This window comes from Elaeis guineensis, chromosome 8, assembly GCF_000442705.2.
Source record: "Elaeis guineensis isolate ETL-2024a chromosome 8, EG11, whole genome shotgun sequence".
In the NCBI taxonomy this organism is placed as follows: Eukaryota; Viridiplantae; Streptophyta; class Magnoliopsida; order Arecales; family Arecaceae; genus Elaeis; species Elaeis guineensis.
This window is the reverse complement of record NC_026000.2, coordinates 23,470,904-23,484,568: the sequence shown is the minus strand read 5'-3', so window position 1 is coordinate 23,484,568 and position 13,665 is coordinate 23,470,904. Positions and strand designations below refer to the sequence as shown.

The window sequence follows — 13,665 nt, the reverse complement described above, 5'->3', positions numbered from 1 at the left end:
CTATAAGACTTTTACGAAAAAGATACTAAAGATTCATTTAGTTTGTTAGAAAAATTTTTATCCTCCAAGATATTAATTTTGAAAAGTTAATTTCTAAAAATATAATATTTGAGAAAATAATTTTACACTGCTTAATTTATTATAAAAAATAATTTATTCTAAAATAACTTATATTTGGTTTAACATCTACTTTTTTTTAAAAAAACTATGTAAAATATATATCATATCCTTAATACCTTATTTTATTTTATATATTACCATTATTTGTAAATAACAAATTATGATGGTTAAAAGATTTTTAGACCATAGACCGTGATGGAAAAGAATTTGAGACATCACGATGAAGATTATTTATTTTAGCCACAATTTTTTTTGATAGCTTAAAAAGATATTTTTTTTCAAAAAACTCCTCCAATTTTTTATTTATGAAAATTTCAAAAATCTATATTCTAGATAGATTTTTTTATAAAATATAAAAAATAACATAGTAGCCGGATAATATCCGAGCCTATTGATTTTGTAAATGCAAAAGAATAGCTATCACAATAATAGATTTCAACGTAAAGCAAATATAAATATAAGTAATAGTTTAGATAAAAATAAATTAAAATAGTAAAATTATTTAGAAATTAATAATTTATGATATTTACAATGTAATAAGTATGATGAATTATGGAGCATATGATTATTTGTGGTTGATGGTTGGCCCACCTCCCTCTAGTGCCGCTGTATCCCCCGCATCCTTGCTAATGATGATGTCATCGGCATCACCTAGATTGGCAATGGGAAGACTACCGCCTTTGCGCTCCCCATCCTCCAATGCATTGACCAAGGACTCCTATGGCGTCTTCGCCCTCGTCCTCACTCCCACCCATGAGCTCACCTGCCAGCTCTCCGAGTACTTCTAGGACTTTGGCTCTTCCCTCATTTTGTGCTGCACACTTATTGTTGTGGGGATGGACATGATTAGCCTGACACGGGTCCTAGTGCAGCAGCTGCACAACATCGCCGCAACTCCGAAAAGAATTAAAGTCCTCAAAGAGGATCTTGAGATCCCTGCCACATTCTCGAAGATCAAGATGGATTTTAGATTTTATTTTTTGAAAAGTTTGAAACTAATCTGATTCTAATTAATTTTTTTTTTTTTCAATTACTTTAAAATTTTAAGTTTTAAATTGAGATCTAAGTTAAAAAAAATATACCGCAAGGACACATGGTATGTTATAAGAATACTCTATAATCTAAAATGTCAACATGAAATGTCACCTCTAATATTTATTTATTGCTTTATTATTATTATTATTATTATTATTATTATTATTATTATTATTATTATTATTATTATTATTATTATTATTATTATATATTATTTAAAATATTCTTTAATTTTTATCATATTATTTTTTATTTTTTATCATACTATTTGTACTTTTATTTTTATTTAAAAAATATAAAAAATAAAAAAAAATAAAACTTGACATATGATATTGTGAAAGATTATCCTATAATCTTACGTATCAATAAAGAATGCCACCCCTAATATTCGTGTATCACTTTACTATTATTATATAGATAGATCGATTTAAACTATTTTTTATTTTTTTATCATACTATTTATATTTTTATTTTTATTTAAAAATATAAAAAATAAAACTTGACATATGACATTGTAGGACATTATCCTATAATCTTACGTGCTAACACAGAATGTCACCTCTAATGCTCATGTATCGCTTTATGATTATTATATATATATAAATTTTTTATTTTTTTTATCATACTATTTGTACTTTTATTTTTTATTTAAAAATATAAAAAATAAAAATTAATATGTAACATTGTGGAAGATTATTTTATAATCTTACGTGTCAACACAGAATGCCATCCCTAATACCTATGTATCGCTTTACTATTATTATATAGATAGATTTAAAATACTTTTTTATTTTTTATCATACTATTTTATTTTTATTTTTTATTTAAAAAATAAAACTTGAGACGTAACATTGCAGAAGATTATCCATAATCTTACGTGTTAACACGGAATACCACTCTTAATATCCATTTATCGCTTTACTATTGTTTTATATATATATATATATATATATATATTTAAAATATTCTTTATTTTATTATCATACTATTTATGTTTTTAATTTTTATTTAAAAAATATAAAAAATAAAACTTAATATTTGATATTTCGAAAGATTATCCTATAATCTTACGTGTCAACACAGAATGCCACTTCTAATATCCATGTATCGCTTTACTATTATTATATATATATAAATAAATTTAAAATATTTTTTATTTTTTATCATACTTTTATTTTTTATTTAAAAAATAAAAAAAAATAGAACCTAACACGTGGTGTTATGGGATATTATTTTATAATCTTACGTATCAAAATGAAATACCATCCCTAATATCTGTATATCTCTTTACTATTATTATATAGATAAAATTTTTTATTTTTTATCATGATATTTATATTTATATTTTTTATTTAAAAAATTAAAATAAAAAAATAAAATTTGATACGTAACGTTGCAGGAGATTATCTTATAATCTTATATGTCAACCCAGAATACCACCTCTAATATCCGTATATCACTTTACTATTATTATATAAATAATTTTTTTATCATACCATTTATATTTATATTTTTTATTTAAAAAATATATAAAAAAACTTGACACATGATGTTATAAAAAAATATTTTATAATCTTATATTTCTACACAGAATACCACTTCTAACGGTGTCAATACAAAATATCATCCCTAATATCCATATATCATTTTATTATTATTATATAGATAAATTTAAAATATTTTTAATTTTTTTATCATACTATTTATATTTTTATTTTTTATTAAAAAATATATAAAAAAAATTTGACACATAACATTGTAAAAAATTATCCAATAACCTTATGTGTCAACATAAAATACCACCTCTAATACTTATTTATCATTTTATAATTATTATATAGATTATATTTTCATAAAAATATTTTTTCCCGATCTCTCCCATTTGAAAATTCCAACCAAATGAAAAAAAATCTACTTCCCACCGACCACACTCTACCAGTGACAAATTGTTCATGAGCCGTAGAATAGGCAAGACCACAAAGATCCATTTTAATCATACTATAACCACCTGGAAAATAAGTAGGACAGTTTAACCATGGCCCAGACCAGAATGGAAAACAAATAACCAAACCTGAAAACTTCAGATCAGACCTTACATACAGGACATGAAAGATATTGGATCATAACAATGCTCATCCCACATTATCTCATGTCAGCAGCTAAAAGAGAATCAACAACAGAAATACTCAGACAAGTATACAGCACAGATCCCGGCTGACAGGAATGACGTGAATAATGGTCCATTGCTTCTCGCTGAACGACAAAACTCTCAGGCAAACAAGCAGCGTGGTAACCTGCAGAGTGACGGCAGACAAATTTATACTCTTGATTCAATGAGGAAAATATATCAAACAAGTACTCTCCTGGGGAAGCAGACATACCCGTAAAAACATGCCAACTTTTTAATACAATATTTCACTCCAGGTCTCAAGTCCCTGGAGCTGGGGAAGGAGCAGCAGCAGGTGGAGCCTGCTTATTTACAAGGGGAGACAGTGCCTTGACCACGATACTCATATTGGGCCTAAACTCGGCTTCATATTGCACGCACAGAGCTGCCACTGCTGCAAGCTGCAGCGGAATACAGAACCAAAGTCTCAATTGAGCTACAAGAATTTGATGAGTTGTCCAACAAAAACATTCCACGTTTAGTAAGGCAGGTTTTTTTGCAATCCTCACTAATAACTAGTAACAGCTATTAGTACGTGATCACAGGTAAAGGCATGATTGCCCACCACAACAGCAAAAACACAAGCAGGCACGCATGCACGCACGCGCGCACACAGATAGAAAGATAGATAGATATATAAATAGACAGATACAATTAACAATTTAATTGAGCTACAGGAATTAGATGAGTTGTCCAAGAAAACCATTCAATGTTTAGTGAAGCAGTTTTTCTTGCAACTCTAACTAATAACTAGTAACAACCATAAGTGCATGATCGCAGGTTAAGGCATGAGCACCCGCCACAACAGCAAGCACACAAGCAGGCATGCCTGCAAAGACACACAAAGATGGATGGATAGATAGATAGAGAGAGAGAGAGAGAGAGACCTTAGCTACTCCTTTTGGTGGATACTCTCCCTTCAACCTTGGATCCACACATTGTTTGACCTTGTCCTCGCTCAATCTTGGAGTTGCCTGTATTGAGAAGAAACCAAAAAAAAGAAAAAAAAGGTTAGATTGGATTGGTTTATATTACCAGCCATTATGCAAAAATGAGACAGCCGGGGCCACACACTGCATGTTGGCACTCATCCCACCAGTGGCATGGAGTTAATTCTTCCCCTACCGTGGAGGCCCAACCAGATTCCACCATTAACACAATTCCCACTGAGTGGACATGGAGACGAAAGCAGTAATGATCTACACATTTGTGCATAAGCTCTCTCCGTGCATGCGCTATTCCCTCAATATTGTATCTATATAAAGATCTGATGCCCAGATGATACCAGCCAAAGAGTAAGAATTGGTTTAACAAAAAGAGAAGGAAGAGAGAAGTGGAAGGGATTAAAAGATGCATTAAAATCCAAGTATCCAACAATCCCCAGATTTTGAGGACATCATATTTCAATTGTGAAGCAATTGCAGAATGCCGAGAATCTCGGAAATGTGGGATCAACACACACCCCCCTCTCCCCTCCTTATTTTTCCAAACCCCTTAACCTACTTCTCCATCAACTTGCCTCCACCCAGCCCTTCCCACCCTTGTTGGAAGATAGCACACGTGGATGCCAGTTCGGCATCCATAGAGACCCTAAGTGTTGGGAGAAGATATAGAGCTTGGCTTCTGTTTGATAGCACAGGTCAAGTTCGATTCCCTATTTCCATATGTGGATTCAAGGAATCTAAAATATAGGGTGGTTCTCTGCATATACAGTATTCTTTTAAAGGTTGAAATATCGGTTCCCAACAAAGCTTAAGAACTCCAAAACTGTTGTTCCTAGAACAGAAGATAACAATTCTTGGGCTCTGGAAACAAAATAGCAGTGCAAGAAATTGGGGGTTTGAAGTGGCAGCTCCAAATTGCAATGAAGCCTCGGTTGAGAGCGGACACACCAATCACTGTCAAGGTAAAACTAAACTGACAGGTGCTGTTTCAGTTATCTAGCATCAACTGGAATCAGATCAAATCAGTATTCACATAAAGAAATTCTAAAAACATCAGACCTATATTCAAATGATATAGTGATAAGAAAACAGTGATTAGACAATTAATAGTGTTGAAAGAGTTGGACGGAATTATATATAATTATTATTATAGAAAGAGAGACATAATTAAATGATCAATAGACCATATATGGCTTCTTTAAGGATTTGCTGATTGTGGAGTGGAAGGCCACAATGGAGTGCCAACAACTTGGAAAATGCAACTTGATTCAAGTTAATCAGTGTTCCAGGAAAAGGAATTGACTTTTGCAGTTTGTGTACAAAAACAGACTTTTTTTCATTTTTAAATTGCTGTATTTGCCTGGCAATCTCTTTGTAGCAGATGGATCACAATTGCTCCTTATCATAGAGTTTCTTTCTTTTTTAATCACATAATATTATCTACACAAAAAAATGTAATTATGCAAGCAATAGTCATCTATGCAACAGCAGCTTACCCAAGTAACCAGACTCTGCTGCCCTCTAGGCATCGTATGATCCACTGGTTTCCTGCCGGTCAGAAGCTCCAAAAGAACTACACCAAAGCTATACACGTCACTTTTCTGGGTCAGCTGGCCAGTCATAGCATACCTGCACAAGTTTTGCCATATCACGGCTATTAATAATCAAATAAAACACTCACCTACGTCATGTTAAGCATACATTTGTATCCACATGGAAGGTCCATAGGCCCCATGTTTTATCAGGTCTCATGAAAAACAAATGATGCCAACGCTTTCGTCAATCTATTAAGGAAAATTGGATGACCATAAGAGAACAAGACAAGGCAACTTTACAGAAAAATATTGAAAGGCAGCACAACCAAGTGAGAGTTACAGAGGTAACTCAAACAAAAGGATGTTTTGAAAAGGAAGATGAAGGGGAAAGACAGAGTGCATATATGTGGGGGAACATAAGAAAGACATGAAAGAAAAGGTAAAAATGTAAAGAATTTGCATGAGTGAAAAGACCATTCTAAGCCACCAAACTTAGGCCAGATTCATTAATGTGAAATCGGATGATTTCTAATGCCTTCAAGCATGTGAATGCAACCATGGAAGAGAAATGGAGCTCAGTATTAAAAAAAAAAAGAAAGGAAATTTGTACAGGCCAAAATTGACTCTGATGATTCTGGTTTGACACCCTAACCAGTCTAAATCTAAAAATCAAGTCCATCCGAGAATCATTGATTGGAATATTAGAGATACCTCTCTCTCCGACCAAATAACCTTTGCAAAATCCACCCACACCATCAGAGACCTTGCCAATAGGAACAGCATACCTCTTAGTTCAACAATTCTTGCAAGTTTCATCACAACTTAAAAGTGCTCAATTAGTAGGATTTACTAATTCTCTACCAAATGAACCAACGGCAACATGCATGTCAAATTTCAGGACCAATCTTCCAGATTCAATGGTTAAATCACCGAACAGTAAGAATCCACATATTTGTGTTGCATAATGATTCATTCATATGTTGTAAAAATAAGACCGAAATTGTTTGACCTTGATAAATGCAATACATTGACATAACAGTCTCCTCTTTTTCTCGCAATTCTTACGCTAAAACTTGCATTGTGATTTGATATTTCTAGTTCAGCAAATTGATGGGCCACGATGTTTAATTTCACATTAGAAGTGATGCAAACTGCATTTGGACTCCTCATAAAACTTTACAGTAGTTAATTCTTAGAGGACCCACCACCTTAAACTTCACAATTCTTATAATAATAGCATAATCTCACCACCGCAAACAAAGATGGTTGCATCACATTTCAACCTTGGTAATGTGCTAGAATTATATAAAGTCATGATGGGGAAACCAACAATTCACAGGCCTTCTCACACTAGGAAGAACACCCCTTTCCTTTGACATACTCTTCATTAAATTCCATCCATAATTCACCTCTCCGCTCCCTGCCAACATTGCCCAATCTCCAACTCCTCAAGACAGGATATCCCCATTCTAAACCAAAAACTAGCATAGATAATTCTTACACGTCCTCAAGTCACTCTCCTCTATCCTCATGTTGAAATCCATTTCCTTGAAACTTTTTCTGCTCACTATTAGTACTACTCAGAGTCTCAAATCGTTATTATGGAGAAAGACTAAGAGAACAACACCCTCGATGGAATATGACATACTAGAGTTTATCAATTAAACCTTCACCTAAAAAATGTCAGAAAAATCAACCAACTAGCAGCACTACAGCCAGCTTATATAAAACAAAAAGTCCATAGTGTTTGAATCTTATAATAAAGACCACCAACTTCACAACTTTTCATGATGACCAAGGTTTATGCAATTCCAAGGCAGTTGACAGCCCAGTTACTACAATTGGAGGCATAAAGCTGGAAAATGCAAACTATGAGCACAACTATAAGTTACATAAATGACCTAGTTAATCTGGGTCATAAAAGTAACTATGCAAACTATGAGAATAAAAGGCATCTTATATAAATAATGAAGTAATATAATTTGTTATGCCCTATACAACTGCATAAATTATCTGAGTTGTGATTACTCTGGTGCATGATAACCGAAGGTCCCCAAGACACGAGTAGAATGAAGACGAGCAGCCATATCGGGAGCCTGATTTGAAAGATTAAAATCTGCAATTTTTGCTTTGAAGTCCTCAAATAAAAGGACATTGCTTGATCTGATATCACGATGTATTATAGAAGGCTGAACCTTCTCATGAAGATACTCCAGCCCCTTAGCTGCATCAATAGCAATTCTCACCCGTTGCATCCAGTCAAGAACAGGACCAGGTTGAGCACCCTGGACTCCTTTTCTACCTGTAGATCCACCAAGAATAACAAACATTTGTTTCTCATAAAACAAGAACAGTCCAATCAGATGTATATTACAGGACCAGAGGTCATACCATGCAAAACATCATGCAGCGAACCCATGGTTGCATATTCATAGGCCAACAAACGTAGATTCCCTTCCACACAATACCCAAGCATTTCAAGCACATTTTCATGCTTCACTTTTGATACCGTTGAGATCTATCCAGAAAAAATGAAATGAATTCTCAAAAGCCAAAGTTCCAGTGATGGGTGACAGATATTAAACCATGGTCTCCCTAACCCGATAAGTCAAGCTTTCATAAAATGAGAGGCAAAGAGATTTTGTTAAAAATATTGGCGAACAGACCTGGGTCAAAAATTCATTGTTGGACTCAGGCTCTGATGCAGCATCAAGTTTTTTTAATGCCACTTGTTTGCCACTGTTTAAAGTTGCAAAATAGACTCTTCCATATGATCCTTCACCAACTAAAAACTTTGACCCAAAATTGTCAGTCTTTTCTTTCAGCTCATCTAATGACAATGCAGGCACTTCAATGGGAGGCGGTGCTCTTTGGGTTTCGCTTTTGGCAACAGCAGACAGCTTTGAACCTTTTTGCATTCCTGGAAACCAAATTTAAACAAAAAAAGAAGCATCAGAAATAGAAACAACAGAATTGACACAAGAAACAGCACAGGAGACAACATTCATCCGAAGAAGAAAAAAAGGCACGAAGTCATCTTAAAAATTTGGCACAGCACCATTTATCAAGAAAAAAAAAAAAAAAAAACTCATGGTGAATTCGCATTTAACCTAATGCCTTATTTAAATGAACATGTACATCACTAATAAGAGTCAGGCCTATGCATACATTCAGCCCATCAACAGATGAGATGGGGTTCCCTTGAAGTTGGGTATCAAAATTGTGTAGGAAACTAGCAGATCCAATTGCATTAGTAAGAATCCAAGCTGCAAAGATTAAACTTGCTATTTCAAGGTCAAAGAATGTATATTTTACGATATAGAAGGTTTCATCATGTTAGATTCAAGATGCAATCAAATTAGGTCCAACTAACACGTACACATCTTGTACTTCAAGCATGCAAGTAGGGTTATCAGTGTATTGAAACAACATGGTTTGCCTGCAAGCTACCAATTGAGAGTACCAACGGATACAAGGTTCAAAAGCTGAACCATATAGGTTCTGTTTACCATATAGATTAAACTTGCTATTTCAAGGCCAAAGAGCAATGTATATTTTACGATACAGAAGGTTTCATCATATTAGATTCAAGATGTAATCAAATTAGGTCATACTAACACATACACGTCTTGCACTTCAAGCATGCAAGTAGGGTTATCAGTGTATTGAAACAACACGGTTTGCCTGCAAGCTACCAATTGAGAGTACCAACAGATACAAGGTTCAAAAGCTGAACCATATAGGTTCTGTTTACCATATAGATTAAACTTGCTATTTCAAGGCCAAAGAGCAATGTATATTTTACGATACAGAAGGTTTCATCATATTAGATTCAAGATGTAATCAAATTAGGTCATACTAACACATACACGTCTTGCACTTCAAGCATGCAAGTAGGGTTATGAGTGTACTGAAACAACACAGTTTGCCTGCAAGCTACAGATTGAGAGCACCAACTGATACAAGCTCATTGGTTCAAAAGCTGAACCATATAGGTTCTGTTTATGAAAATGAGCTTATGCAAAGCCTTGGGTGGGCTTGACAAAATATGGGGATAATTTATTATGTACAAAACTAGAACAAAGAAGAAAAGTGAAAACAAGGATATGTATACATATTTTAAGTTTCATCCCAAGTAAATGGTCAGATACATAATTATTTTAATTTCTTTGCAATATCAAGCCATGGACTTTAGGAACTTAGCAAAACTAGGCCTAAACTTGTCACACCAACTGAGAACGAGCAAGTAGAGCCTCAACTTATAGTCCCGCACAACCAAAATTTCTAAGCATAAACCAATCTCCACACAAGAATTTTAAGCCCAGAAACTCTCAGCTTGTACGCAGGCTGACTTGCATTAGCGTTAGGTTATGATGTCAGAATTCACTGGCAGAAAAATTGAAGGTTTCAACTTCCCATATGATTCCATAAGAATGAATGGAAGCAACCACTCAAGGACCATAATTGCACAATTAGGAAATGTAACTATGATTATGACCCCACCTAATGACAAGTAAAGAACTATACTTCCCACCTAAATAGGGAAGAATTACAAACTACAGAAAACATTATTTAATGAAAATATACAGCAAACTTGTCATCACATAATATGTGCATTCAGAAATCATACAAATGAATGGAGACATGAAGATAAGCAAGCATTAAATCAAGGCACATTCTCATGATTAAGAAAAAAAGAAGCATCACAATTACAAAGTAAAAGATACCCAAAGAAAATATAGAAAATATACAAGGGAGAGGATCCAAACAGATATTTATCAAAGCTATAAAAGCCCCACCAAAATCAAGGGAGATTTAAATTGGTTAGTCTAGAGAGATACTCAAAACAACAATTTCTTAAACTTGAGCATCAACAAGAAGTGAGACCTCCAAAATTATCTTATTTGTTTCTTTCTCAACCTTCCAGCATAGGACATGCATGATGGAGCACTAATATTACAGAAAAAAAAAAAAAAACAGCTAACTGCAAAAATGGTAGCAGAAACAGTGTTGATTTCTTGAAATGCAGAGGAAAAACAACATACCATCTATATGATCTGATGGGCTTTTCAGGTATTCATTATCATGAGCATGATAAGGCTCGTCCATTTGACAAGAACAGCACAGCCAGCGCCGCATGTTGCACCTTTTCTTTCTACGTTTATTATGTGGTGCAAACACCTAAACATCAGAAATATTCAATATCACATAATTAATGATACAACTATTACATATTAACATACAGATTGCAAATATGCGTTTGATAGCCAATGCAAGGACATGAGATGAAGTCAAGGTTTTGAAAGGCTACACAATAAGGTTTAATTATGTCCAACAATATCTACTTATAGATGATATCACAATGTCTCTCTCATGGTTGACTGTACCAGTGCATACTACCCCGACGCGGGCATACCATTCCATACCTATACCAAACTGAGACTCTACATGAAGCATAAGTCTTAGCATGCCGAACTGACCCCCAAACAGAGTGTACTGACACTATATTGGCATGGTACCGGAAGTACGAAGATGGAAAATCTTAGTCTCTTCTCTTCTAGAACATACATACATGCATGTCCATGACTAAGTTCTTATAATCTCATAACCCAGTTGTAACATAGGCAGAACATTTAGCCAACACCATGGAAACGTATATAAATGAGGCTCTGGGACATAACAGGAAACAGCATATGCCATCAATTTATGTCAGCCATTGTAATGTGGTACACTCCGCACCACAGACCTGTGGGTCCAGAAACTGGTGGAATTTCAATTTCTGGATAATAATATTCATATTATTAATTGGGACTTCAAATATTCGCCAACTAACAATAATATTGGATGGCACCAAAAAAAAAGAAAAAGAAAAAGTCAAACAGATGAAAAAAAAAAAGGGCCCCTCTTCTCCCTCCCCTGTGAACAAAAATTGCAATCAATCGCTTTCAAAGATCTCTTGCCCAACCCTCCCACATATTCCAAAGAATTCTCCCATGAATCCAAAATCCCAAAATCCCACAAAAACCCTTGAATTTAAGCAAACCATCTCAAGTTAAAGCCCCCGAGCAAAGAAAAAAACGATCAAAAAGCAAGAGCACGCAAACGCATGAACCCGCTCATAAGACAAAGCCATCCAAATTCCAAACAGGGCAGCAAAGAGCAATACCCGACAAGGAAATCGACCAAATCCTCACGAAAACGTCCAGATCCGGCAAAGATTTTAGGATTCTCAAACCAATCACTGTTCCCAAGCGCGTACTTACGATCCTTTCCCCTTTACTTCAATCTAACAGGCCTATTTAAAGGGAATCCGAACCGAAACAAAAGAATCGAAACAAACAACAACGGGAAAAACCAGAGAGATCGGGATTGCATCAAGAAGGCGGGCGAGAGATGGAGGGATTTTAGGACCTGAAACCGGCGGCGGATGCGAGCGCGTTCTTGGCACGACAGGGGGAAAGGATTAGGGATAGGACTCCGGGGGACAAAGCGACTTCTTCCCGAGAGAGAAAGGGGGGAAGGCGCCTCAAAAAGGGTTGGGGTAGGGGAGATGCGAGCGAAGAAGGCGGTGCCGGAAAAGCCGAATCATACCGCCAGCGGAGCTCGCACCATACAGCACACAACACCGCCACAACGGTTTTTATTTGATGTGCCAGCTCGCTTTCTTTTTTTTTTTTTTTTTTTTTTTCTCTTTTTCTTTTTGAAAAAAGAGAAAGATGGGAGATGCTAAAATATCCATTCGTGTTCTAAATAGTAATGGATTGTTAGAAACACGGAATCCGTTAGGACACTGGTTTCGGCTGGGCTTCCCGTTGTTTGGTGCGAATATTGTACTGTCATATAAAAATATATTATCTTTTGACACGGTTCTTTCTCTAAGATTTAGTTTTCTAATGATAATGAAGACTCGGACTATAAGAATTTTATCCAAAAATACTTACCGTATTTCATAAAAATTATAAATTTAAATTAATATAAAATATAAATTGGATGGGACTAAATCTATCTCTATAAATATCAATTGGCTGGACTGAATACCCTATGGAGAAAAAAAAAAATCTTAGGATCACAGTAGACTGACAATAAATTATTCTTTGAAATTCAAATTGATATGGTAATAAAATTAATCTGAAATATTTATAGATACGGTCTAGTTCTTTCTATATATACTTATCTGTAACTAGTTATATTAGTCAAATTTAATGGTTCAATAAGATTTTCAATTCATTCATCCAAATAAATTATTATCCTAATTTATGTGATTGTATTAATCCATATCTATAATTTTTATGAAATTTTAGGTCTCTTAATAATAGTTAAAATAAGAACTTTCATATTTCATGAAAGCATGTTGCAGTTTCGTTTGTCATTTTTTTTAGATTATTCATTTATTATATAAAAAATGATTTTTTTTATTGTTTATTATGTATAAAATAATAAATTAAAATCACTTTATATGAACAGGACCAAAGTTTATCCAATAGTTGTAGTGCTAAAATTACCACCGTATGGAGTGCGGCTTGCTTTCTTTAGATTATTCATTTATAATATAAAAATATGTTTTTATCCGTCATTTATGATGTATGCTGCGATGCGAAAATGATGCATATAGGTGGAAAGAAGCAACGAGATATGTGGGGTGTGCGCGCTCGCGCGCGTAAGCATGAACAGATTTTTAATATTTATATAATTTAATAAATCATTGTAAGTTTTAAGCCTATTGCTCTTGTTTTTTTATTTTAGAGAGCAAGAGAGAATTTTTCATCATTTTTCAGTTTGATAGACCGGTAAATATACTCTAACACTCATATCTCCTGTTGTCTTAAACCGATGGTGTGCATCTATCATGTTATATTTATCTAAG

General features: G+C 34.2%; 1 protein-coding gene across 2 annotated transcripts; it reads right to left on the bottom strand.

Annotated features, from left to right (window-relative positions):
- Positions 1 to 3,120: 3,120 nt before the first annotated feature.
- LOC105051959 (PTI1-like tyrosine-protein kinase 3) lies at positions 3,121 to 12,385 on the bottom strand. 2 transcript variants are annotated; one of them, XM_010932620.4, is made up of 9 exons: positions 12,213 to 12,385; positions 10,847 to 10,982; positions 8,468 to 8,721; positions 8,193 to 8,319; positions 7,830 to 8,103; positions 5,763 to 5,895; positions 4,210 to 4,296; positions 3,537 to 3,723; positions 3,121 to 3,449 (listed from the first exon to the last, which is right to left on the bottom strand). In XM_010932620.4, the coding sequence occupies exons 2-8, from the start codon at positions 10,938 to 10,940 to the stop codon at positions 3,583 to 3,585; spliced, it is 1,110 nt and encodes a 369-aa protein (XP_010930922.1). In that variant the 5' UTR covers positions 10,941 to 10,982; positions 12,213 to 12,385; the 3' UTR covers positions 3,121 to 3,449; positions 3,537 to 3,582. The 2 variants fall into 2 exon arrangements, with proteins under 2 accessions (XP_010930922.1, XP_019708495.1); XM_019852936.3 differs by lacking the exon at positions 12,213 to 12,385 and adding an exon at positions 11,968 to 12,208.
- Between the last annotated feature and the right edge of the window lie 1,280 nt (positions 12,386 to 13,665).